Below are 25,660 nucleotides of genomic sequence, written 5' to 3' on the forward strand. Positions count from 1 at the left end.
ATTCCTATTGAAGTATAAATGAAACTTAAAACGAACTGAAATTAAATAAACAATGAATGCAAACAAACATACAATAGATATTAATGCAAATTAATAAATGAATCTTAAAACGAGTGAAACTTAAACTGAATATGCAAAACAAGCTTCAAACGAACAAAAATAACTACAAACAAGAGTTTGGTTATGACCTCTCTCTCTCATTGTAAAAGTCTAAAACCTACTGCGTCATTGGCGCTTTGCTGAAAACCAATCTTATGACAAATATTTCATTTTGTACTTGATATTGAAAATAAACATTAAAATTGTATCAACATTTTGAACTGATGAGCTTTCAGCAATTGATATCATTATTGTTAAAGACGAATATAGTTTGACTACGAACAAGTGTTTGGATACTGCCTCCTTTCCTAACTGTAAATAAAAACCAAAAGCCTACTGTGTCATTGGCGCTTAAATGAATTATATTACAAATATTTTATTTTCCAGTTCTTACAGCATTAAAAATAAAAATACAATTATAGTAAAATAAATTCTTGAACTGATCGATCTTTCAACAATTAATATCCATTGATTGTTTATTTAATTTCTGTTCGTTTTATGTTTCATTTATGCTTCAAAAGGAAAATATGTTTTTTCGTTTTAAGCTTGACTTTCATATTCAATCTAAGCATTACTCGCTTTAAAATCTACTTATTCATTTATATTATTACTTGTTGTATGTTTTTGATATGATTGTTTATTTAATTTCTGTTCGTTTTGGGTTTCATTTATTCTTTAATAGTAATCTCTGGTCGTTTTTCGTTTGAATTTTAAAAGGTATTTTTATATTCTGAGCTTAAGTTGAAAATGGCCTTTACTTTTCTTTGAAAAACTTTTTTTTCGGTAAGTTTTTTTTAATTAGTTTTTGTTCGTTTTTGATTTCAAAAAAATTCAAGTTTTTAAAAATGCCTTATTTCAAAATCCAATTAAAAAAAAAAAAATCAAATCTTCATCGAAGTAGCAAAGCTGGTATCAAAGTAACAATATAACAGTGGAAAAATGGCTTTGTGTCAACCTCGGAGTTTTTATTATCTGATGTTTGAACTATTTTTAACAAAATTGCTATCTCAAAATTTTTATCGGATAGGTTTGGGGAAAAACGGCGTGTGGGGACTAATCAAGCTTTGGTCTCTTTTGACTCTTTAAAAGTGAACTAGAGCTTTCTATTTTCAATCAAATGAGCCCTCTCTGAAGTTTATACGAGTATCCCTTCTATAAGAACCATATTTATCCCCAGAGTATAATTTACAACGCCTGTCCCTGGGCCCTGGGGGTTGTGTCGACCCTGGAGTTGTAATATCTGACGTTTAAACTATTTTTGACAAAATGGTAACCTCAAATCTTTATCGGATGGTTTTATCCATCCGATAAACCCAAAGACGTGGAGGGGGAGGGGCTAGTTGCCCTCCGATCTTTTTTCAGAAAATGAACAACAACTTTTAATTTCCATTCAAATGAACTTTCTCTGAAGTTTATACGAGCATCCCTTTCATAAGAACCACATACGGAAAAGGACATAGCTTACAATGCCTGCCCCCTGGGCCCTGCGGGGATGTGTCGACACCGGAGTTTTTGTTATCTGACCTATGAATTATTTTGAAAAAATGGCTCTCTCAAAGTTCTGGTCGGATGGGTTTGAGGAAAATAGGACGCGGAGAGGGGGGCTAGTTGCCCTCCAATCTCTTTTGACTCTTAAAAAGTGAACGAGAACTTTCAATTTCCAATTATATGAGCCTTCCGAAGCTTATACGAGCATACCTTCCATAAGAACCATATATGCCCCCAGAGCAATACTTACACCGCCTTCCCCGTGCCCTGGGGGGGGGGGGTTGTGTCGACACAGGAGTTTTTCTCTGCCCTCTGATCACTTTTGACTCTTAAAAAGGGCACTAGAACTCTCGATTTCCAATCGATTGGGTCCCCTTTCAAGTTTATACGACGACCCCTTTTATATGAAGTGCTTCTGGGAAAAAAAATAAATGGTGTATAGGGGGAGGCTAGCTGCCCTCCAATCACTTCTGACTCTAAAAAAGTGAAATACAACTTTCTATTTCCAATCAATTGAGCCCTCTAGAAAGTTTATACGAGCATCCCTTCCATCACAACCACATATGCCCCCAGGGCATAACTTACAACGCCTACCCCCGGGCCCGGGGGGGCTGTGTAGACACCGGAGTTTTTTGTTTTTTAACAAAATGTCTATCTCAAAATTTTTATCTGGTGCATTTAGGACGTGGAGGAGGGGGGGGGGGCTAGTTGCCCTCCGATCTCTTTTGACTCTTAAATAGTGAAAAAGATCTTTCAATTTCCTATCAAATGAGCCCTCTCCGAAGTTTATACGAGCATCCCTTCTAGAACTATATATGCCCTTAGAGCATTACTCATAACGCCTGCCTCCGGGCCCTGGTGGGTTCTGTCGACACAGGCATGTTTCTCATGTGACTTTTGAGCTATTTTTAGTGAAATGACAATTATAAAAATTTTATCGGATGGGCCTGGGGAAAAAAAGTGTGTGTGTGTGGGGGGTGCTAGTTGCCCTTGGATATCTTTTGACTCTTGAAAAGTTAATTAGACTTTGCAGTATCAAATCAAATGAGCCCTCTCTGAAGTTTACACGAGCAATCCTTTAATAAGTGCCATATACACCCCCAGGACAACACTTACAACGCCTAACCCCTGGGCTCTGGGGGAGTTTTGGTTATATAATTTTTGAACAATTTCCAAAACACTGGCTATGTCAAAATCTGTAGCATAGGGGTTTGGGGGAAAAAGAGCGGGGGGGGGGGGGCTAGTTGCCCTTAACTCTTTTGACTCTTTAAAAGCGAACTAGAACTTTTAATTTCCAATCGAATCAACTCTCTATGAAGTTTATACGAGCATCCCTTTCATAAGAACCATACATAGCCTTAGGACATAACTTAGAACACCTTCCCCTGGCCCTGGGGGGTTGTATTGACACCGGATTTTTTTCTTATCGGACCTTTGAACTATTTTTAACAGAATTTCTATCTCAAAATTGTCATCAGATGGGTTTGGAAAAAGAAGGCATGGGGGGGGGCTAGCTGCCCTCGGATCTCTTTTGACTATTAAAAAGTGAGCTCGAACTTTTAATTTCCAATCAAATGAGCCCTCTATGAAGTTTATACGAGCATCCCTTTCATACGATCCATATATGCCCCAGGGCATAACTTACAACGCCTGCCCCCAGGCTCTGGGGGGGTTTTGACGACACCTGAGTTTTTGTTATCTGATTTTAGAGCAATTTTTAACTTAATGGCCATCTAAAAAATTTTATTGGATACATTTTGGGGAAAAAGGGGCGTTGGGAGGGGGGGGGGGCTAGTCGCCCTCCAATCTCTTTTGACTCTAAAAAACCTGAACTAAACTTTCAATTGTGTGTGTATGGGGGGGGGGCTAATTGCCCTCGGATATCTTTTGACTCTTAAACATTGAACTAGAACTTTCAATTTCCAATCAAATGAGCCATCTCTGAAGTTTTTACGAGCATCCCTTCAATAAGAACCATATATTCCCCCAGGGCATAACTTACAACACCTGCCCTCGGGCCCTGGGGGGCTGTGTCGACCCCGGAGTTTTCGTTAACTATTTAAAGAAAACTATCTCAAAGTTCTTATCGGATGGGTTTGAGGAAAAAATAGCGTGGTGGGGGGGGAGGCTAGGTGCCCGACAATCACTTTTTAACATTTAAAAGTGAACTAGAACTTTCAATTTCAAGTCAAATGAGCCGTCTATGAATTTTATACGAGCGTCCCATCCAGAACACCCACATATGCCCCCAGGGCGTAACTTACAACGCCTGCCCCCGGGCCCTGGGGGGGGTTGTGTCGACATAAAAATTTTGTTATATGATCTTTGAACTATTTTTAACAAAATAGCTATCTTAAAACTTTTATTGGATGCATTTGAGAAAAAGAGGTTTGGGGGGGGGGGAGCTGATTGTATATCAAATTATTCTTACTCTTAAAAAGCCAACTAAGATGTAACATTTCCTAAAAAGTTAGCTCTCTCTGAAAGCTCATATGAGCATTCCTTCCATAAGAACCATACATGCCCCCAGGGCATAACTTATAATCCTTGCCCCTGAAGACTGTGGGGGTGTCTTGCTCAAACATGTAATTTCCAGAACTGTCAACTACGTTGAACAAAATGGCTATATGAAAATTTTGATTGGATGTGTTTGGGGAAATGGTGGGTGCGGAAGGATTGTGAGTCGCCTTAGAATCACTTTCGACTATTAAAAAAGGAACTAGCCATTTAAATTTCCATTCGAATGAGCCCTTTCTGAAGTTTCTACGACAACGCTGTCTATACAAAACCTTATTTGCCCCCAGAGCATAACTTACAACCTTTGCCCCGAGGGCTGTGGGGGATTTTCATCCTCAAAGACCTAATTTCCGGAACTTAAAACTACGTTGAATAAAATGGCTATATCAAAATTTTGATTGGATGTGTTTCGGGAAATGGTGGGCGTGGAAGGGGTGTTAGTTGCCTTCCGATAACTTTCGACTATTAAAAAGGGCACAATCCACTCCAATTTCCAATTGAATGAGCCCTTTTCGAAGTTTCTACGACAACTTCTTCGATACAAAGTGCCCTGCTCTAAAGGAAAAAAATAAAAATAATACATTGTGCCAACATCGTTATTATATGGCCCCAGGGCATAACTTAAAACCCTTGCCCTGAGGGTTGTGGGGGAGTGTCCTCCTCAAAACTATATTTTCTATTTGGAAATCAACTACGCTGAACAAAATGGCTAGCTCACCATTGTGACGGGATGTGTTTGGGGAAAGGAGGGGCGTGGGGAGGGCTATTTGCCCTCCAATCACTTTCGACTATTAAAAAGGGCACTAGCCCTTTGAATTTGCAATCGAATGAGCCTGTTCTGAAGTTTCTAAGACAACGCCTTCAATAAAAACCTTATACCCCCCGAGCATAACTTAAAACCCTTGCCCTGGGGGTTTTGGCGGAGTGTCCTCCTCAAAAACATATTTTCTATCCGGAAATCAACTACGCTGAACAAAATGGCTATCTTAAAATTTTAATTGGATGTGTTTGGGGGAATGATGGGCGTGGAGGGGTCTAGTTCCCTCCAATCACTTTCGACTATTAAAAAGGGCACTAGCCCTTTGAATTTCCAATCGAATGAGTCCTTTTTGAAGTTTCTACGACAACGCTTTCTATAAAAACATTATATGCCCCCAAGGCATAACATACAACCCTTGCCCTGAGGGCTGTGGGGGAGTGTCCTCCTCAAAAATATTATTTCAATCTGGAAATCAACTACGCTGGACAAAATGGCTATCTCAAAATTTTGATTGGATGTGTTCGGGGGAATGATGGGCGCAGGGGGGGGGGAGGGGGGGTTAGTTGCCCTCCAATCATTTTTGAACCTTAAAAAGGGCACTAGAAAACTAGAAATTTCCATTCGAGTGAGCCCCCTTTGAAGTTTCTACGACGACGTCTTTAGATTTTAAATATTCAGACTTGATTTCCAGCAGCCAAAGGAAAACTATTATTTAATCCCTTATTTGAAAACCTGTAACACACTAAATGCAGAGCAAAAAGTTAAAACCACAAGAAACATTCTGATAAAACTCACTGTCTGTGCCAATACCAGGTGGTTCAAATACAAACAAAAACTTTAACAACAAAATTGAACAAAATTAAACTTAAACAACCTTCAAAAAATGACTGAACAAGAATCATCGGTATTGAATGTAAAATCAAACTTTCAATTGAGAATTTATTTTGTATAAGACTTGTTTGAGTTCAAAAAAAAATAAGACCAAAACATTCATCAGATTCTTTTTCCGGAAATTGTCCAACATCGAGAGCGTGTCCCAGCATCCGTCATACCGGGCTAAAGACCTGGAACTCAATTCCATTTGAAACTGGTGATCATTGTGACAAACAAAGTTTAAAAGGTTCTGTGTTTTGTGTGTGTGTGTTTGCGTCAAATAAGTTAGTCTTATGCGGTTTTTGTCTACGCCCTGTGTTCTATCTGCAGCGCCGAAGTATGGCACAAAGCACGTGTGCTCTCTGTCGGGCTTGTGCGCATATATTTGCGATAAAATAAAACGTTTAGGATTCCATTTGCACACACTAAACAGACATCGCCTCTGTTGTGAGACAACGAAGACGGCAAGACCTTGGACATGTCCACCGCATTTCAGATAATACACTTCCAAAATTACTCCTCCACAGAAGAAACCAGCCCCCTTGCCCTTTATGAATTCTCCCCCCCCCAACCACTGATCAAAATGTTGAGATAGCCATTTTATTCAAAATAGTAAAAAGGTTCAACAGCCATGCCTCCGAGGGTAACATGACCCCTCGCAGCCCATTGTTGGGTTATACAGCCCACAGCCCATAGGTTGTAAATTATGTAATTAGCCCATTGTTGCTTACATTTAGAACTTGATATTGAGAAAGGGAAGACTCTTTCTTCCAGAGTGTGTCCGAAAAAGCTTAGAGTATTAAGGTGAAGCTTCAGGGAATGTAAGGGATGGTGTTTCAATTAAATTAAAAGACACTGTGTGCATCCAGGTTATCAAAAGGGCGCATCTGCAGTGTTTTTAGAATTCAAAACATTCAGAATTACAACTAATTATAGGGATATTTTGATGGACTTTACCCTAATGAGAATCATAAAGGCTATGGGAGAGCATAGAATGAAAAGGAAAAGTAAAACTCTCCTAGACTTACATTATGTTGATAATTTGAGTGTCCTAGATGAACGTCAGCAAAATAAAAGATTTTTTGGAGGCTTTTGGAGTTCAAGGCGCAAACAGGGTTGAAAAATGATATTAAGAAGATTGTCACTTAGACTGGGAATACGTGAAGGTGAAGAGGCGATGTTGGGTAACGAAAAGGACAAGAAAGTAGAAACCTTAATTTACCTTACCTTAGAGTTTTACTTTGGGAGGGTGTAAAAAGGGAAGCTTCGATAGATTGGGATGGAGAAGTATGCGCAACAGTGTTGGCCTCGGGCAGCTTGGTGTTGCAGTGACCTGATAATAGCAGTAGTAGTAGTACCATTACAGCTACTGCAACTACTTGCCAACGCGATAGCGGCTACGACTGGTTTTAACTGCGACAGGAACTGGGGTTACTAGCAAATACCAACTACTTGTGACTGCGACTACGACTACTTGCGCCTGCGACTACTTGTGACTGCAACGGCTTACGCCTGCGACTACTTGTGACTGCAACGGCTTGCGTCTGCAACTGCGGCTACTTGCAAGTGTAACTACTTGCGACCGCAACTGTGACTACTTTCAACTACAACTACTTGAGACTGCTTGTGATAACGACTACTTGCAACTATGACTATGACTACTTTCGACTCCAACAGCCTCCGACTATTTGCAACTGTGAATACATACAACTGACAATGATTGCGACTGCTACTACTACTTCTCCAATTGCGACTGTAACTGCCAATACTACTTTCTATTTCTATTGCTGCTACTACTACTACTAGTGAAAGAATTCAAAGGAATAAAAGTGTATCCATGCTGCCAAAAGGGCTTATCTACAATATCTCAAAAATGGCTAAGATTATTAAGCGGAAAATTCCAAGGTTTGTTGAACTAAAACAAAATATTCTATGTGCATTCCGGTTGTCAAAACGACGCATCTGAAATATCTCAGGAACGGCTAATGGTATCAAGTTGAAACTTTCAAGGAAAATTGAGGGGGATGTTGAGCTAAATCAAACAACATGTATGTGCATCTAGGTTGTCCAAATGGTGTGTGCAATACTTGCGAAGTGGCAAGGATATAAAGTCGGTATTTTCAAGGAATATGGAGGGGGATGTTGAAGTAAACTGAAAGACACTATTTGCATCCAGGTTTGCTAAATAGCATATGTGAAATTAATCAAGAACGGCTTGGGTATTAACTTTGAGCTTTTAGGGAATGTAGAGAGGGATGTTGAACTCAATTAAAAGACATGGTGTGAATCTGGGTTGTCAGAATCTTTTCCCCAGCATATCTAGTAAACGCTCACGTCAAAGTCACAAATAAAAGAGTTTAAAGAATCAAAATAAAGAAGGATTCTTTTGAATATATTTTCTTTAAATTGTGGTTGGATCAAAATTTTAGTAAAAGAGCCGTTCCAAACGTTGATATGAAATTGAACGAAATACATGCAATCACTACATTGAATACAATTAAAGTCAACCGTCAGAACACCTTATGCAACTTAGGAATTTTAATCAGAACCTGATATTTTAATTCTTAACCAACAACTGAAAAACTGGAGAAATATTCATTAGATAAAATAGTAAAACAATAGTAAAATTTTGGCAATCAATACGAATGGAAAACAATAAAAAAAAAACATTCCGAAAAAGAAGTTTTTCAAAGAAAAGTAAAGAATCTTATTTTGACCACTTGACCATATTCTAATAAAACATTCAGTAGGAAACATTCTAATAAAAGTAGTACCATTAGATCCCTTATATCGTAGACTACTCTTTCCAAATATCATGGTTGCTTTTCTATCAATGCACACTAGTAAAACCCAAAGAAACTTATTTTAAGTTCTGTCCATTTTAGCTATTCTTTGATAGTCATTTCTGTCCTTATTAGTTTTAATTTTTAAAGGACTTTATTTCTACTCGTCTTAAGTTTTAATATCGCTCTTTATTTTTCTTTGAAAAGTTTCTTTTTCAATTCTTTTTTTAACTAATTAGAAAAAAACGATTATATAGCTCTAAATCACCGATTTTCTTACTCTATAGTCGTATTTAAAATGCTGATTACACAGGAATCTGCAAAGATAATTTCTTTAATAAAAATGATAAGAAAAGATAATAAAAATGTATAGTTAATCTTACGCTCACTACATAAAGATCATTCCAGGATTATTACTGAAGCAGATAAAGGCAATACTGTTGTCGCATTGGATTTAGATGATTACGACAAAAAGTCAGAGAAATTTTAAATGATTCTAACGCATATAAGCAATTAGCTACCGATCCCACAGAAAAATTTGTCCAGGAAGTCCGAAAAGAGCTTTCTTATCTAAAAGTAAAAGGTGAAATTCAGTATTCTCGTTTGGTCTTAAAAACCCCATTTTTGATCGTTTCCTTTATTTACAGGAATCTGCAGGATTTTGTGGCAGTTTTGACGATTTTCTCAGAAGGAGGGGAGCACCTGGATGTCAATTACCCCTGAGAAGAAAACATGCTTCTACAAATACAATCAAAAGAGACAATTTTTAGGAAAGTAATAGCTCGCTTTCACAGCGTTTGGACTCATTTAGTGTTTGTATCTTTCCTAACTCTCGTACCGCTTTATTAACAATCAATCTCCCCTACCTACTGTGAAGAAAATGCGCTTCTGCAAATTAAACCAAGATATACCAACCCAATGAAAACTCTAGGTAGCAGGTTAACTCAGATTCAGAACATCTCTCTCGATAATTTGGATCCTTTAACGCTTTGATAACAATGGATCTCCCCAACTCCGCGTGAAGAAAATAAAACATTGCGACTTTAAACAATAAATGAAGATCCAATAAAGGACTCTTGGGAGCACAAAACCTAATTTTCGGAATATTTGATATAAATGAATTCGTATTCAAATCTCCTACCTCCTGTAATAGGTTGGTAACGCATGATCTTATCTACTTCATCTTAAAAGGGTGTGCGTGTAACTGAACAACCGTGTAACTGAACCACAAGCAACTGAACCCCTGTAACTGAACCCTCGTGTAACTGAACCATCGGGTAACTGAACCACATTTAACTAAACCCTCGTGCAACTAAACCCCCGTGCAACTCAACCCCATTTAACTAAACTCCCGTGTAACTGAAACCCCGTGCAACAACTGAACCACCGTACAACTGAACCACCGTGCAACTGAACCACCGTGCAACTGAACCACCGTGCAACTGAACCATCGTGTAAGAGAACCACCGTGAAACTGAACCACCGTGTAACTGAACCCTCGTGTAACTGAACCATCGTGCAACTGAACCACTGCACCGAAGCAGGTAATTAACCTTTTTCAAACCAAACGATAAACAACTACGAGCTTAGAAAATACCACAAAATGAAAACAACAAAATAAGCAAAGTGGTAGAAAAAATTACAGTATGTAGACGGTGAGAGCCGCCGTTTAACCCCCCCCCCCCGCAAAAAACACCCCTTAAGGAAAATACCCCGAGGAAAATAATACCTCACGGAAAATACCCCCCTCCCAGAAAATATCTACCCGTGGAAAATCTCTCCCCCCCCCCCCCAAAAAAAAATACCTCTTGCGGTTGGTTAGTCTCCAATTACTTTCGGCTTATAAAAAAAGACTAGAAATGCCTGGAGATTATCAAACAATTTCTAACTCCATCCTCCTGTCGTCTCTCCCTTAGAACTAATTCTGTATTTATTTGAAGACTCAATGAGAGCTGAGATGTTTTGGCATCAAAATGCACCCTTTGAGGTATCTCCCTCTCTTCCTAGCTACAAAACAATCAGATAACCCCATTGCAGAAGTTTCAGTTCCTTTTTAAGTTTTTTGATTTGTCTATTGCTTACAGAGATTATTTGTCATTGGGAAACATACGGAAATTTTTTGCGTGTGGGTTTTCTGGAGGATCTGTCATGAGAAGAAAGTATTTGCACGGAGGGGGGAGGGCAAGATTTACACATAAATTCCTGTTTCCCACTTCCCTTAGAACTTCTCAATTAAACAAAAAAAAACACGACCCGAAGAAGATTTTTAAATTTTGAAAACCATAATTTCCGCGCGGGGGTATTTTCCAGGTGATGAGGTTTCCGTGCGTGGAGGAGGGGAAGTTTTTCCACGGGGGCGGGAGGTAAACGCTTAAACCTGTAGAAAGTAACAGGGTGAAGGGAACCCCCATTAACAGACATAAAAAAGTGAAATAAATCTGGATTTAAGAGTTTATGACGTCCGATTTTCTTTGTTTTTGTGACAACAAAAAAGAGCATTTTTATAAATCATCTTGATAGTAATTTATATAAAGACTTAAAAAAAGCAAACAATTCCAACAATGTTGAACATGTAAAGATTCTAACTTGTGTTTTACCCAATGTAAGTACGGTGGTTGAGTTGCACGAGGGTTCAGTTGCACGGTGGTTCAGTTGTACGGTGCTTCAGTTAGGGTTTAGTTAAATGGGAGTTGCACGAGGGTTCAGTAGCACGAGGGTTCAGTTGCACGGGGGTTCAGTTGTACGGTGGTTCAGTTGCACGGTGGTTCAGTTGCACGGTGGTTCAGTTACAGGGGTTCAGTTACACGGTGGTTCAGTTACAGTGGAACCTCTTAAAATAAAATAAACCTCTGCAAATACAATATGGATGAAGGCCCAATGGAAGATTACTAGGTGGAGACATATTTATTTCCAAAATGTTTGATATGCAACCTTTGGTAATCGGATCTCTCCTCACTCCTGAAGCGCTTTGTCAAGTAAAGCGCTAGGACATTTTGAATTAAAATCAAGTTGCCATCAATCCATGGCTAATTGGAGAAAATGCCAAAACAGATAGTCTAAGTGAGAGGCACAGCTGACAAAAGCCTTTTTCAGGAATGTATAAAAATGATCTCCCTGGATCTCCCTTACTTCATATAAAAAATGACGGTAAACTCAAATAATGGACCCACTAGAGGACTCTTCGGAGCACAATAACTCATTTTCAGAAATTGTGTAAAAAGTCTGATGATGACTCAAGGGAGTCCGGTCAAGAAGGGGAGGGAGGAGCATCTTCAATCAAGACATCAAAAATAGTCGCATTGCAAGGAAAACATAAGAAACTATAAGGGACATCATATTAAAGATTCCAGGAGCGAGAGAGGGATAGATCTCTTAGTATTGGGAACAACACATTATAATAAATTGTGTTATATATCCATAGGTGTATTAAATTGAAATAGACGACAAGCAGGACTTCTTTAGACGACAAGCAGGAAAAATAGAGAATTCAATTTTTAATGAAAAATACCTCCAAATGCAGTTACACAGTTTTGGCTAGTAACACCCGCTAAATTAAAGAGAATTCAATTTTTAATGAAAAATACCTCCAAATGCAGTTACACAGTTTTGAGTAGTAACACACACTAAATTAAAGAGAATTCAATTTTTTATGAAAAATACCTCCAAATGCAGTTACACAGTTTTGGGTAGTAACACCCACTAAATTAAAGAGAATTCAATTTTTAATGAAAAATACCTCCAAATGCAGTTACACAGTTTTGGGTAGTAACACCCACTAAATTAAAGAGAATTCAATTTTTAATGAAAAATACCTCCAAATGCAGTTACACAGTTTTGGGTAGTAACACCCACTAAATTAAAGAGAATTCTATGTTTAATGAAAAATACCTCCAAATGCAGTTACACAGTTTTGGGTAGTAGCTCCCACTAAATTCAAAAAAAAGATGGGCGAAAAATCACCAAAAATCAGGAAAAATAGAGAATTAAATTTTTAATAAAAAATACCTCTATATGCAGTTACGCAATTTTGGGTTGTCCCAATAAATAAAAAAAACATGGGCGAAAATCAGCAAAAATAAGCCAAAATTACGGCATTAAAAAGTTGAAGAGGGTTTAGCTTTCTTTTGAAAGTCCAGTCGTCTCTGGAAATCAACACATTTCTGATGTTTAAAGTTAACGAACCTAAAGCCCTTGTCAAAATTAGCTAATAAGCTTTGCTTACTTATTTTCAGGGCTAAACACGGCAACACTGATGAAAACACTGTATTGTCCCAAAAACTTCATAATTTTGAAACAACCAAAAGAAAAATCTTAGGAATTCACGGTATTAAGATATGAATTGATACAAGATGGGTCGAGGAGTGCAAACATTATTTAATGTCGGTGTTCCTGGTACTTTAAAAATAATTGAAACGCACTTTTTACCTCATACAATAACAAGATGAAAAGAAACATATAGTCCTTGATAAAATTACTTATGAGTCTCTGATAACATCCTATAAAAAAAATATATTTCGGAAAAAAAATCGAGTGATGGGGGAGGGAGTCCTACATTAGAAGAGCTAAGACCGACCTATCAAAAAAACAAGTATGGAAGCAACGAGATTGTTCTTCGGGTCAGTAGAAATCTTCGACTTCAGAAACGCAAATAAAATGAAAAGAAATCGGCATTACCAATGCTTTAACCAAAAGAATATTTTCATCCTAGTCCTTTTCGTCACTAAGAACCCTCTTTCTACCCCCCAAAGTTTAGTTCTGTAGCAACTCACTTCTTCCGCTGTTTTATATCAGCATTATTTGTAGCTGGAATTCAGGTCAGCACATTTGTAGATTCACTCAAAGCCCTAATAGTTCAACACACACTTTTAGGCCTATGACACTTTGGATGTATTGTTCTATCTAATAAATCACTACATACCTGATTTAAACTGGTTGTACTTGAGCTTCGTCTCACAACATAAGCACCCCGTCCACCATCAGAATGATGTCGGATTCGATTCGTATTTGGTCGGGGTAAGTGTCGAAATTCGTCAGAAGTATCTAAAGGAGGTACTGGCGAAGGGGCAGCTCGGGTTCGTTGATGCTTTGAATCTATAATAAAAAATGAAAAAAGTAATAAAAATTTTAATCCAAAGAAGAGTGAATTTAACACCAGCAAAAGTGAACTTGTTCAATTTAAGTAGTACTTTTGTATGTTAGAAACAAAGTAGAAACTCACCAAGAGGATGTTGGATAACGAAAAGATTGATCAGGTGGGTACCTTCACTTACTTTAGTAGTATTATTAGTTAAGACGGTGGGAGCAGTAAAGATGTTAAAAAATAGAATAACCAAGGCTCAGGGTGTTTTTTCGCAGTTAAAAAAAAGTTTGGAAGAATAGGAAGATAAATCTGCAAACCAAGATTAGAATATTAGAAGCTACAGTGGTGGCGGTGGTCAAATGTGGCTCTGAAGCATGGGCGTTCCGAAAAGCGGATGAAGATTTGCTAGTGTTTTCCAGAGAAATTGCCTACGGATTGTTCTGGGTAGCTGGCTGACTGACCGTATTTCCAACAGTAGGCTGTACGAAAAATGTGGTTCAATCCCGTTTTCTAGGGCTATAATGAAAGAAAGGTTGAGATGGCTAGGGCATGTTCTGCAGATGGAGGATAACAGATTACCAAAGATTATCCTTTTCAGCCAACCGTGTAGGGCTAAAGGGAAAAAAGGTCGTCCCCGTCTTGGGTGGGAGGACGTCATAAAGAAAGATTTAAAGGAAATGAAACTTCCTGGGAGGGTGTAAAAAGGGAGGCTTTAAATAGATTGAGATTGAGGAGGAGCGTGCGTAGCTGTGTTGGCCTCAGGGGGCTTGGTGCTGCGGTGAGTTGTTAGTAGTAGTAATATTATGAACTTTATATATTATGAATTCTTGGGTGCACTTAAATGTTAAGCACTTTTTCCGGCGTGAAAGCACCAGATAGTTTTGAACTTTAGTTAACAGACCAATGCAGCCGTGTAAGTGTAACGATGATGAAATAAAGTTCAAGAAAGCCAAAAGCCACGAACTCTTCAAAATAGTCAGGAAATCAGTAACCAGAAAAGAGCTTCCAGCGCCCGTAATCATGGACAAACACTGAAATGACATCAAAGACGCAGCTTGCCGATTGGAAGGAACACCTCGAGAAAAAATTAAACCCATAAGTACTTGCAGATCTGAACGTCGTAAGCGTGTTTAACTCCGACACCTCCACCAAAATCAGAGACCAAAGCGGCCACAGAATCTCTAAACAAGGCAAACCTCCGGGACAAGACGGTGTTACTGTGGAGCAATAAAATTGGCTCAAATTATGTTTTCAATCTATACCATACTAATTAAGTATGCTTTCGACCAGTACGATCAACTAATGATCAAATTTTCACAGTAGGCCAACTGATGGAACGATACAACGAGTTGAACATCAACTATTTATTGATTTTCGACAAACACAATAATGTACCAGATAAAATCCTCACAATAGCTGAGGGCATGGACAACCACCTCAAAAGCCAAATATTGACTACTGAACAGGTCTCTGATGAATTCTCGACAACTTGCAGAATCATCTAGGAACATATCCTCTCCTCATATGTGTTCAACATTTTTCCTGCATGCCATCCTCTTCCTAACACCCGGCTGAATATGGGACAAAAACAGGCGGGATCCTATTTGATGCTGACAATGTTGAGCATCTAGCTGCGACAATCGAAGCCCTCTAATTACCGGCAGACAGCACCTCACAAGCAACGAAACAGTTTGAAGTACATATTAGCAATTTAATAATAAAAAAGTCATGGTTACGTCATGCAAGGACACCTCAGATCTATAGGATACCTCTCCCTTCATCTATAGGACCCCTCCCCCTTCATCTATAGGAAACCTCCCCCTTCATCTATAGGACACCTCTCCCTTCATCTATAGTAATCACAAGTGAGCAAGTGGAAATAGTGGACTGATTCCTTTACCTCGACAGTCTGTTAACAACTGATAATTGCCACACTACTGATGTCAGACGCCACCTGGCATTGATCACCTCTCATTCCAGAAAGCTCTCAAACTTATGGAAGTGCAGCCACCTTTCGAATCGCCTAAAAATTCTCCTCTTTAACAGGCTAATTATTTCCATTGCTCTGTATGGCTATGAAACATGGACAAGAAAATACTAAAAACGAACACACCTTTCTCGAATTCGAAATGAGATGCATTCGCCGGACAACGAAGATTAGATTTACTAACTATGTCCCAAATGAAGAAGCCAGAAGAACACTTAAGCCACCAGAGGCGATCACATACAAAGTTAGAAGACAACAACTGCACAGGTTCAGGCAATTCAATTCAATTCAATTTATTCAAATACAAATAAAACATAACACCAATAATAATAAAGATCCTGGAAGCAAACTTGTTCAGGACCATAACAAAAAAAAATTGAAATTTTTTTGTGAACAACAAAAAAAGAAAAAAGAAGAGACAAAAAGAAAAAAGAAGAGAAAAAAAAGGCACGTCAAGAGATAAATCCTGTTCGCCTACAAAGATACATCTTAAAGGGCCGGACAGAGCAGCATATCAAGCACTGTTCAATTAAATTTTGAAAGGAGTGGCCCCAAAACATCGCCATGATGGCGTTACATTATAACTGGCCAATTAAATTATAATTGGTCAATCTTCTGTGATGCTTCTTTGCATGATATCCTGCAATATCCCTGAGCATAGCCCAGGCAGGAAACACAAATAAAAACAAATTTTTTATCATGCATGTTTTCCCCCTAGAAATAAAACAATCTAGCCCATTCGGAAAAAATATCTTTACCACTGAAATATCCCTGAAGATCCTCCTATTTTTGGCCTTGGTCTTGGAAAACAAACCCACCTCCCCTCTAATCTTTAATGTAAAAAGATTCCCTTTGGCATTTCCTGAGTTTTGTAATGACAGATCTGTTCTATACATGCAAAAAAAAGAAGATTTAATCAAGCTGAAATATAAATTTGAAAATTATGCATAAGCTGATTGCAAGGACACGAGTTAAGGGGACACAGCCAAAACTACAGGGGAGGGGCAACAGAAATAGATAGAAAACTCTATCCCCACCCTATCTCCAATTGTTTTCATATTCTACTATACTTTCCCAAAATCCTCGAAGGGGATGAGGGGTCCTAAATAAAAAAAAATCTTGCATGTTTGGAACAGTACCGAAAGATTTTAAATCACAAAACTTCTTTTAAGATAGAAACCAAAACTCCCAGCTTTAATTCTATTTCTGATAAATCGTTTTATCAGAATTAACATGGTGTATGACATTTTCCTTAAAATGAGCATTAAAGTTAGAAAGATTTTACTAGTGGATTGTAATACATTGGTCATTCTTGCAGAGCTATATTTGCTCCACAGGAGATGATAAACATTGGCCAAAACTGGGACAAAACTGAAAGGATGAGTGAGGCCATTCAGTTACTATTGCACAACACACTAATACTAAATACACAAACACTAGAAATTAAACTTAAGAAAAAAAAAGAAGAAAAAAGAAGAAGAAAAACAAGAAAAAGAGAAAAATATCTCTAACACAATAAAAGCCTTATATACAATGAAGTGACAATACATTGAAAAACTAATGTCGAGATCCAGCTAACGAAGAGACTTACCTAAATAGCACGGCATTCAAAACAAGATGCATCTGATAGGCTAGTTCTGACTAGTTTAGGTAGAAAACTTTCACAATATATTCTACTATTTCCTTGTTACTTTTATTTCTATTTTTAGCGTACGTTTAAGTTGCTATATAGTTTTTCCTTCCGAAGCTAAGGATTGATAATGAAGATTTCTAATAGACTGGCTAAATTAAAAAAACAAGAACTTTAGTGCTAGCTCTAGATAGCTTATGACTTTCGCTAAATCTTTTTATGAATGGTTTCATCGTTAGGCAAATCCCATTGCGAATATATTCTATTTATAATTTTATTTCGTACAGTATATACAAAGTGAAGCAACATTAGTCACCTCAAACAGAAAACTTCCAACAAAAAGCATAAAAACCTTAGTTTCGCCCTCCTTTAAAATGATATATTGGACAGATAAGCCTTTTCGTTTCGTGTATAATTTCATGATAATTAAATATAACTGAAAAATAATGCAGCTATTTTTCTCCCGGCTTAGTCGAGCAAAACGCATACATTTGACCAAGCAAGGAAACATGCAAAATTTTTGAAATGCAACTATACAAAAGCAGCAGCCGTTAGAGCCTCTACGTTCATAGTACTTCCACCTCCCCCTCTTGTTCGTGTAGAGATATGATTTTTAGTATTTCGTCGATGATTTATTCACATCTTCAATGTCTTCAGTTATATTATCATGTTTTACAGTTCCTTTTAGTTCAATAATTCTTTTTTCAATAGCTTCAAGACCTCCCTGCTTGTTTGTGAATTTGGTTTTAGATATGCTGATAAGCTAGCACATGTTGTGACTACGAGAGGGATATTTCCCTGCTCCCCCAAAGAGATTGGGCAATAGGTTTGTTACTTATCCTTGGAAAAAAGACCCAGCAACTGAAAAGTCGATTCGACAACCTATAAAGGAGGCCGTCGATGGTCAATCATTTTGATCAAAAGCTTCCGTCAATCGATTGACTAAAGTATGATTGACCGTCTAGGAATCTGTTTAACGCTTGAAGCAAGCGTTGATGGTCAGTGATAGAAAGTTTGAATAACTCAATCATTCTGATCAAAAGCAGTGTGCTAGATTAGCTTTGGTCGATATTGAAGGGCTGATTGATGGGTCGATTGAAGGTTGATTGGAGCACACGTCAATCGATTGACGGAAACTTTTGATCAATATAATTGACCGTTTAGGGCCTCCTTAAGCCATCAATGGCTCCGCAGGATCTAAATCCTTTTATTTTTTTTGTTTAACTCAAAAGAAATATTGGGCAAGAAAAAAAGGAAGCAAGATAGTCTACCTTCAAAGGAGTTGTTCAATGTCTTTGGCTTGAGCTTTCTGTTAACCATGGGTGGTGACTGTAAAGAAGAACTGAGTGGTCCAGGACTAACTGATGGAGAATTGAAAGGCACTGGAGAATGTGTCAACACTGGCGTCTTTGGCTTTAAAGACCGGTTAATTGATGGTGGAGAAGCAGCTCCCTCAACAATGGGCACGGGAGTATCAACAAAATCATAACTAAAACGACTATTCTCATCAACTAAAGATGCGTTTGTATAGAAGTGGCGGCGAGAAGGCCTCCTTAATGTTAATTCTGGCTGGTGGGTTCTCGGCAGGTCATAAAAATTGACACCAGGGCTTCTCGGATCTTCAATCATACAATCTGCTACATTCATATAGCATTCAGATGAGTTATTCCTTATCACTTTGGGATGTATTTTTGGAGGCCTTGGAGGCGTTGGAGCATTATTATTAAATCCTAGCTTAGTTATTGATCCTTCTCGTGAGAAAGAATCCCACTGTCCGACCGTCTTGAAGGCAGGACTTTGAACACTGTCCATGGAGTCACTATCTGATACAGGGTACTGTGACCTCGGAACGTCATATGACGACTCTGAAATATGGACCTCGTCCTTTACACCAGGGAATGGACGCCGTCCAGTAAAACATTCACTCAGAGATACATAAGGTCCAGAGCTACTAGTTGGCGATATGGGAGGTGTTGAAAGATCTGTGGGGGAATTTCTTTCCATGGATTGGTTAACAGATGACGATTCTAGGGAATGTCTGGCGACAGAAACAAAACGTGTTGTTGTATACTCCGATTCAGCTGAAAGAAAAAAACATCATTTAATGATATTATCATAAAGTATTTGCATATGGCTGCCTTAATGATAAGATAGTGCCCCAGGTAACAAGGCAGCGTTGTCTTAGCAAAGAAAAATTTTAGATATATATTACACTACTAGTGAAAAAAACGGAAGGCAATCAACTACCCTTTCAGCCCCGAGTGCCGCAAACCAAATCAGTTGAGAATTAGAGGAAGGCCGTTTTGTCAATAGTGTTCGGGAATAACAAGTCATTTAATACTACTACTAATAACAACTCACAGAAGCACCAATCTATCAGAGGTCGACATAGCTATGGATGTTCCTCCTCCACTCCAATCCATTCGCAACATCTCTCTTCAAACCTTCTAATGGAGGACCCAATTTATTTGAATATTTCTATATAAAATCCTCCCATCCCAATCAAGGGTGAATTGATTTCCGTTTATCACTAAACAGTTGGCCAAAAAGAACAATCTTCGGCAATATATCATCCTTCATCCGCACAACGTGTCCTAACCACCTCATACTTTCTTTCATTATAGTCCTAGAGAGCGGTATTGAACCACACTTTTCGTACAGCCTATTGTTTGAAATACATTCAGTCAGCCAGGTACCCAGAACAATCCTTAAGCAATTTCTCTGGCAAACATCTAGCAAATCTTCATCCGTTTTTTGGAGCGCCCATGCTTCAGAGCCATATTTGACCACTGTCATCACTGTAGCTTCTACGAATAAATTTGCATAATATCTTACTGTTTTGATATTTCCATTTTGGAAAGGCCTTGGGCGGAATTGTTTCGTCCAAAATTGAAAATCACCAAAGGCATTTACTTTAACGAGCATTTTGCATACGTGGAGAGTGATTTTAATTACATATTGGTAATTTTTTGAACAGAAATTATAGGAAGACTACGTGTTTAAGTAGAACTCTGAAGTAAACTATTTTTACGTATGGAAAGAGGACACAACACATTGAAAGTCTGTAAATTTAGTGTTGTAAATGGTAAAATTGGTCACGGTAAAATCGGGTATTTTACCGTAATTTTACGGACCCCCGTAAAATTGGTATTTTACTTATTTTACGCACTTTGACGGTACTTTACGTGCTCTGACGATGTTTTACATATTTGACAACACCCTGTAGTTAACATAGCACAAAACTACTCAAAGGCTAGGAGAAACAAGGATGATATTGTTATTATGATTTTACTGGATACACAGCAGGGCAAACGAAAGCAATATAATTGCTAATTGCACTCATTAACTCCATTGTGAAGTATAGTTGAGCGGTAATTTCTAATTTGACAAATTTCTGTCCTTGTATGACATACCAGATAAGTACACTAAAGTAATTGGTGCTATGTATGAGAGCAATATTGCTGTGTTTAAGATAGGAGATGAGTTTAGTAGTCGATTCCTAGATAAAAATGTTACCAAAATAAATGAATTTTTTGTGAGGTTTCAAGAGTTAGTGTGCAAGAATAGGCATGAAAATGTATGTCAAGAAGACTAAGATCACTTAGACTGGGGATAAATGAAGGTGAAGAGGGGATTTCAGGTAACGTGAAAATCAATCAACAAGATAGCTTCGCCTACCTTCGCCTTAGTATTTTTAACAAAGATGATAGATGCATTAAAGATGTAAAAGTTAGAGTACAAAAAGAACAGTTCTTTTCGCATCTGAAATTTATTCTGGAGAAATAGCATGAAAAAAATGCTTGTTGTTTTTCGCATTATTTTCAGACTTGAGTTGTACCCCAGAAATCCCCCCCCCCAATTTCAAGATTTTGACCATTATTTGCATAATACATTTTAGTTTTTTTAAGCCTGAATAGATTGTGAAAATATCACAACCGTTCTAAATTGTTTATCCACAAAAAAAAACTGGCGTTTTGTGCTATACTAACTTAAAAAAAAACGAGTTGGATGTGAATTATCTTTACAGGACTTGTATGATTACAGTAAAGACACCAACAGTCATTTGCATCAAATATGACATGTATGTAAGCACAGGTGACCGAAAATGTATCAAAGGGAAAGGAGGGGGATTTAAAAATTCACTTTTACTTTCCAAGGGGGAGGGCAGACGACCCTCTCTCCCCACCATAGAAAATCACTAAAGATGTTCTGCGTAAACTGTTGTAAACAGTAATAACAGTGGTTAAGCACAGCTTTGAAGCGTGGGCGCTCCAAAAGGCAAAGGGAATTTGTTAAACACTTTCTGGAGGAATTGTCAAACGAAAGGTCGCCGTTTGACTCACCGTATACCAATAAGCCACATGGAAAACTGGTTCGGTCCCGCTTTTTAGGGCTACAATAAAGAAAAGTAAAGATGACTGGGTCATGTTTTGGAAATGAAGGATAAGAAATTGCTAAAGATTGTGCCCATTGGCAATCTGTCTAGGGCTAACGAAAAGCAGGCCGTCTCTGAACGTGTGGAAAGAGTTAATAATAAGGGATTTAAGGGACTTAATAGGCGTGGTTAAACTTCATGGGAGGGGGTAAAGAGCAGTGCTTTGAATACATTTGGGTGGTGGATTAGCAAGGGCAGCTATGTTGGTCTCAGACAGCTTGGTGAGGTAGTAAATTGTCAGTAGTAGAAACATCAAACCCTTAGAAACAAAATTTTAGACTTGCAGAAAGCATCCAGCATTGGTGCTACTCCTACTATTACCTTTCTTACAGGGGCTACATCTACTCCCTCTTCACTAATTCCTTGCATCGTTACTAATCCCTCCTCACTTCGAAAATATAGACAAGCTCCTTCTCTAATATGGTAAAATTAAAAAAAAAACTACGGTAAGCCGGTAAAATGTCAAGTTGGAAAAATGAGGCAAGATCACAGTACGTGCAGATTTATTTTTCCCCTACTAGCAAACTTAGCTCGGGGGGGGGGGGGAGAGGCACGCCCGTTCCCCATACACGGCACCTCTAGGTAGAGTGCGCCGCACAGTCTAGTCTGTAGTGCTTGTATTAAAATAAAGAACAAAAAAATTAACTCCTTATAGTTATTTTTGTTTTTTCTGTTGAACCACCACTCTCCACACTCAAATTTTCCTACACATAGTCGCACAGTACAATAACTTCAAGAGATTTCTCGAAATTCAAAAGCATAACTAAAACAGTCACATTACAAAACTAATACGATGCACATTATAGATGTGATTTTGACCAGTAAAAAGGAAATACCTCCCATCATTCGATGTTGGTATACAATTATTTTCATGGCGTAACACTTTGGAATAGGGGGGAGGGGGTAGCAACACGTCCATTAGATAGTTTACATTTTCTTTCCTCTCTCTACTTCTTTTTGCCTTTCTTCAAAAACGGAACTATTTTCGTAAGGCCTGTCCTTTTTTTTACTACACCCTAGATTGAAAAGCTTGGCGTTACAGTACGGTAGTTATAATTAAAGAGTTCCTTGCAAAAAATAAAATCACAGTTTATTGCTCATTGCCTGCACCAAACATGTATGAAAAAAAGGAGAAAAAAACCTGAATACAAAAACTCGATATAAAAAAAATTACCTTCACCATCTTGTGGAAACATTTTTAGTCGACAAACTTGACAGATGTACTCTACCCATTTATTCATTTCTTCTTCAGTTTCAGCAGCAAGATAATACACACGCTTTGCAGTTTGCAGGTCAAACATAAACTCATATTGATGTTTGCTGTCTTTTAATGAAAGGCCAGAGTCACACTACAGAAGAAAGATTAATAATTGAAAGCAGTTTGCTTGCAGCAAAAATAAATATTAATGAATACTAAATACGGAAAAGCAAAAGGAGGCGAAAGTTACAAGTAGGCTACTACAGGCAAAGAGAATTTATGTTTACAGATTAGGAAGAGCAAGGGGAGAGAGAGTGGAGGAGAGGTAAAATTTAAAAAGGTAATAAGATAAAACGAAGAGGTAAAATTTAAAACACAGTATTCAGTATTTTCAAAAATTTTGTTTTTGTTGATTTCGTGTCTCGTTTCACTATTATGCTCATATAGGGTAAAGGCACCAATGATTCAACAATGCAATTTTGGAACCACTGTCGAAATTTTCCTTCAAAACAGGATAACTCTGCTTAGTCGTGACTTGGAACACATCTCTTGAAGCCGTTGTTATATTTTGACAATGCAAAACATGGACACTACATCTGATACACCCAGATAAGAAAAGAATATTCAATTCAATCAGTTTCCTGTTTTCAACACAAAATGAGCTCCAAACAATTTTTTAGCCATGTAATGTTCAAACTGTCTTTATTTGGTTATTTTTTTTTTGCAAAAAAAAAGTTGGGATCAACAAAAATACATCAAGATACATCCAATCTTCTCTAAAATGTAGCCACATTGGCTTTTTCTTGATAAAATTAAGTTAAAATGGCAGCTAATATTATATTGACATAACAATTTTCCAAGTGTCAAAAATTCTTGTCTGATGTAGTGGAATACCAGACCGACTAAAAATGTTCCTTCAGCCGAATTAAATGTAGATGTTGGCTTCTACTAAGAGATTCATTTCTTTTGGGAATATCATGCAGTAACCTTGTGGAAATTTTCGACAGGCATGAACGGGCCCTGTCGAAATATGTGACTCTGTCGAAACTTCACTGAACATGTAAAACAGATGAGAAACGAAACAACAAGAGATTTTGATGATTATCATTTGTAATTATATTTCAGATGGAAAAAAAATTGAAGTCTTTTTTAATCGTAGTTTTACTGATATTATGCTAGATTTTTCCATTATCTGAGGAACTGCTGCTTTGCCTCATGCCATCTTCATATTTTTAAGCATTTGACTTGGTTGATCACAACACCTTAATTCATTTATCACTGAAGAACTTTGAACTAGACCCTCTCTTAGTAAATTCTATATATGTTTCTTTCAAATTGATCCCAAGCTGCAAAATACAAAATGTTCTCTCTGAAGCCCTCTCTAATGAGCATGGAATTCCTCAAAGAACCTTGTTACGACCACTTATATGTTGTATTGATTAGTGAAATGATATGGTAAGACTCCCTCAAAGGTGTTAATATGTAGATGACCTGCTGATCCTTGAAGTACATCATAGAACTATCAAAAATGACCCCATCAAAATCCTACCCATGTTTTGGACAAAGCTAAGAATTTACATATGAAAATAAATTCCACCTAGTCAAATATAATGACAATAAACTTCTTAAAATTCTTGAAATCCACTCCCGTTTTCTTAGAGCCTATCCCATCTACAACGCTGATGGAACACATTAAACTCCTCGCTGTCACAAACTTCTAATAATCTTAAGTAGGGCATGCATATTTCAAGAATTCTGGACTTTTCTGACAAAGGATAGTCAAAACTAAAATTTTTTAAAGTGGAATAAAATGGTAGATTAACTTTGAAATGGCCAAATGTTGATAACACTTTCACTGTGAACAACAAAGAAATATTTGCTGGACCATTAAAGCATAGAAGAAGTGGGCCATTCCAGATAGCGTTTATAGAGAGACCTATATCACACTATTTTATCAAACATTATATTATAGAGACCTAGGTCACACGATTACACTCCATATGATTATCCAATTTTATCCCTATACTTGAGACAATTTTTTTCGTTTTTTGCTTCAACTATGTGAATAGTGTTTTATACATTTACACATTAAAAAAAGTTGAAAAGAAACGAAGAAATAAATTAAAAGAATAGGCATGTCGAATCCACCAGAATCCGTCCACAAGTATTCCCCAAGTAATTCGATATGTGTCGAATAGGGTTCCGACTTACGTTGAAAAGAGGTAACTTTTTTGTTCTGTCGAATTTGTGGGTGAAAACGCTCCAATTTAAGAAAATTGTAGTTTTGTAACCTTTCTGATAAAACTTCAAACTTCTAATCAAACAGTTAGATTCATAGATGTTTTTCCTACATACTGAAACTCTTTTCAAACCAAAAGTCTTTAAATTAAGCCTTCCGGAGTAGAAGTGATTTTTACAAAGACTGTTGAATCATTGGTACCTTTACCCTATTCTTAGAATCTACATAAAAGAAAGCCTAAGAACCCCATCCCCTGAATAGTAAGAAAATAAATCAAACAGTTCGTGGTAACGAACTGGAGCAACCCGGCTCAATAGTAACCGAAACTCCAAAAAACGGAATTTTGATGCCAATAGATATATGAAAAGAATCAGATTTTTACGCTGATTTCAAATATACCCATCAAAAGTTACGCGCCTGAGAAAATTTGCCTTATTTTCGAAAAAAGTGGAAAACACCCACTAAAAGTCATAGAACTTTAATGAAAATCAGATCATCGGATTCAGCGTATCAGTGAACCCTACTGTAGAAGTTTCAAAAAAATGTGGAATTTTGTATTTTTTGCCAGAAA

The 25,660-nt window shown here is 37.6% G+C and overlaps 1 protein-coding gene across 1 annotated transcript in view; it reads right to left on the minus strand.

Annotated features, from left to right (window-relative positions):
- Positions 1–25,660, minus strand: part of dos (daughter of sevenless) — a 68,564-nt gene that overhangs the window by 7,161 nt on the left and 35,743 nt on the right. The window contains exons 3-5 of the mRNA XM_089089862.1: positions 22,827–23,001; positions 18,489–19,298; positions 13,439–13,611 (exon numbers count right to left, since the gene is read on the minus strand). Of these exons, the coding sequence (XP_088945988.1) occupies positions 13,439–13,611; positions 18,489–19,298; positions 22,827–23,001 (1,158 nt within the window). The remainder of the gene's footprint in view (positions 1–13,438; positions 13,612–18,488; positions 19,299–22,826; positions 23,002–25,660) is intronic.

The sequence above is a fragment of the Artemia sp. Qi Xiang Cuo genome, chromosome 5 (genome assembly GCF_049724085.1).
Source record: "Artemia sp. Qi Xiang Cuo chromosome 5, ASM4972408v1, whole genome shotgun sequence".
Taxonomy (NCBI): domain Eukaryota; kingdom Metazoa; phylum Arthropoda; class Branchiopoda; order Anostraca; family Artemiidae; genus Artemia; species Artemia sp. Qi Xiang Cuo.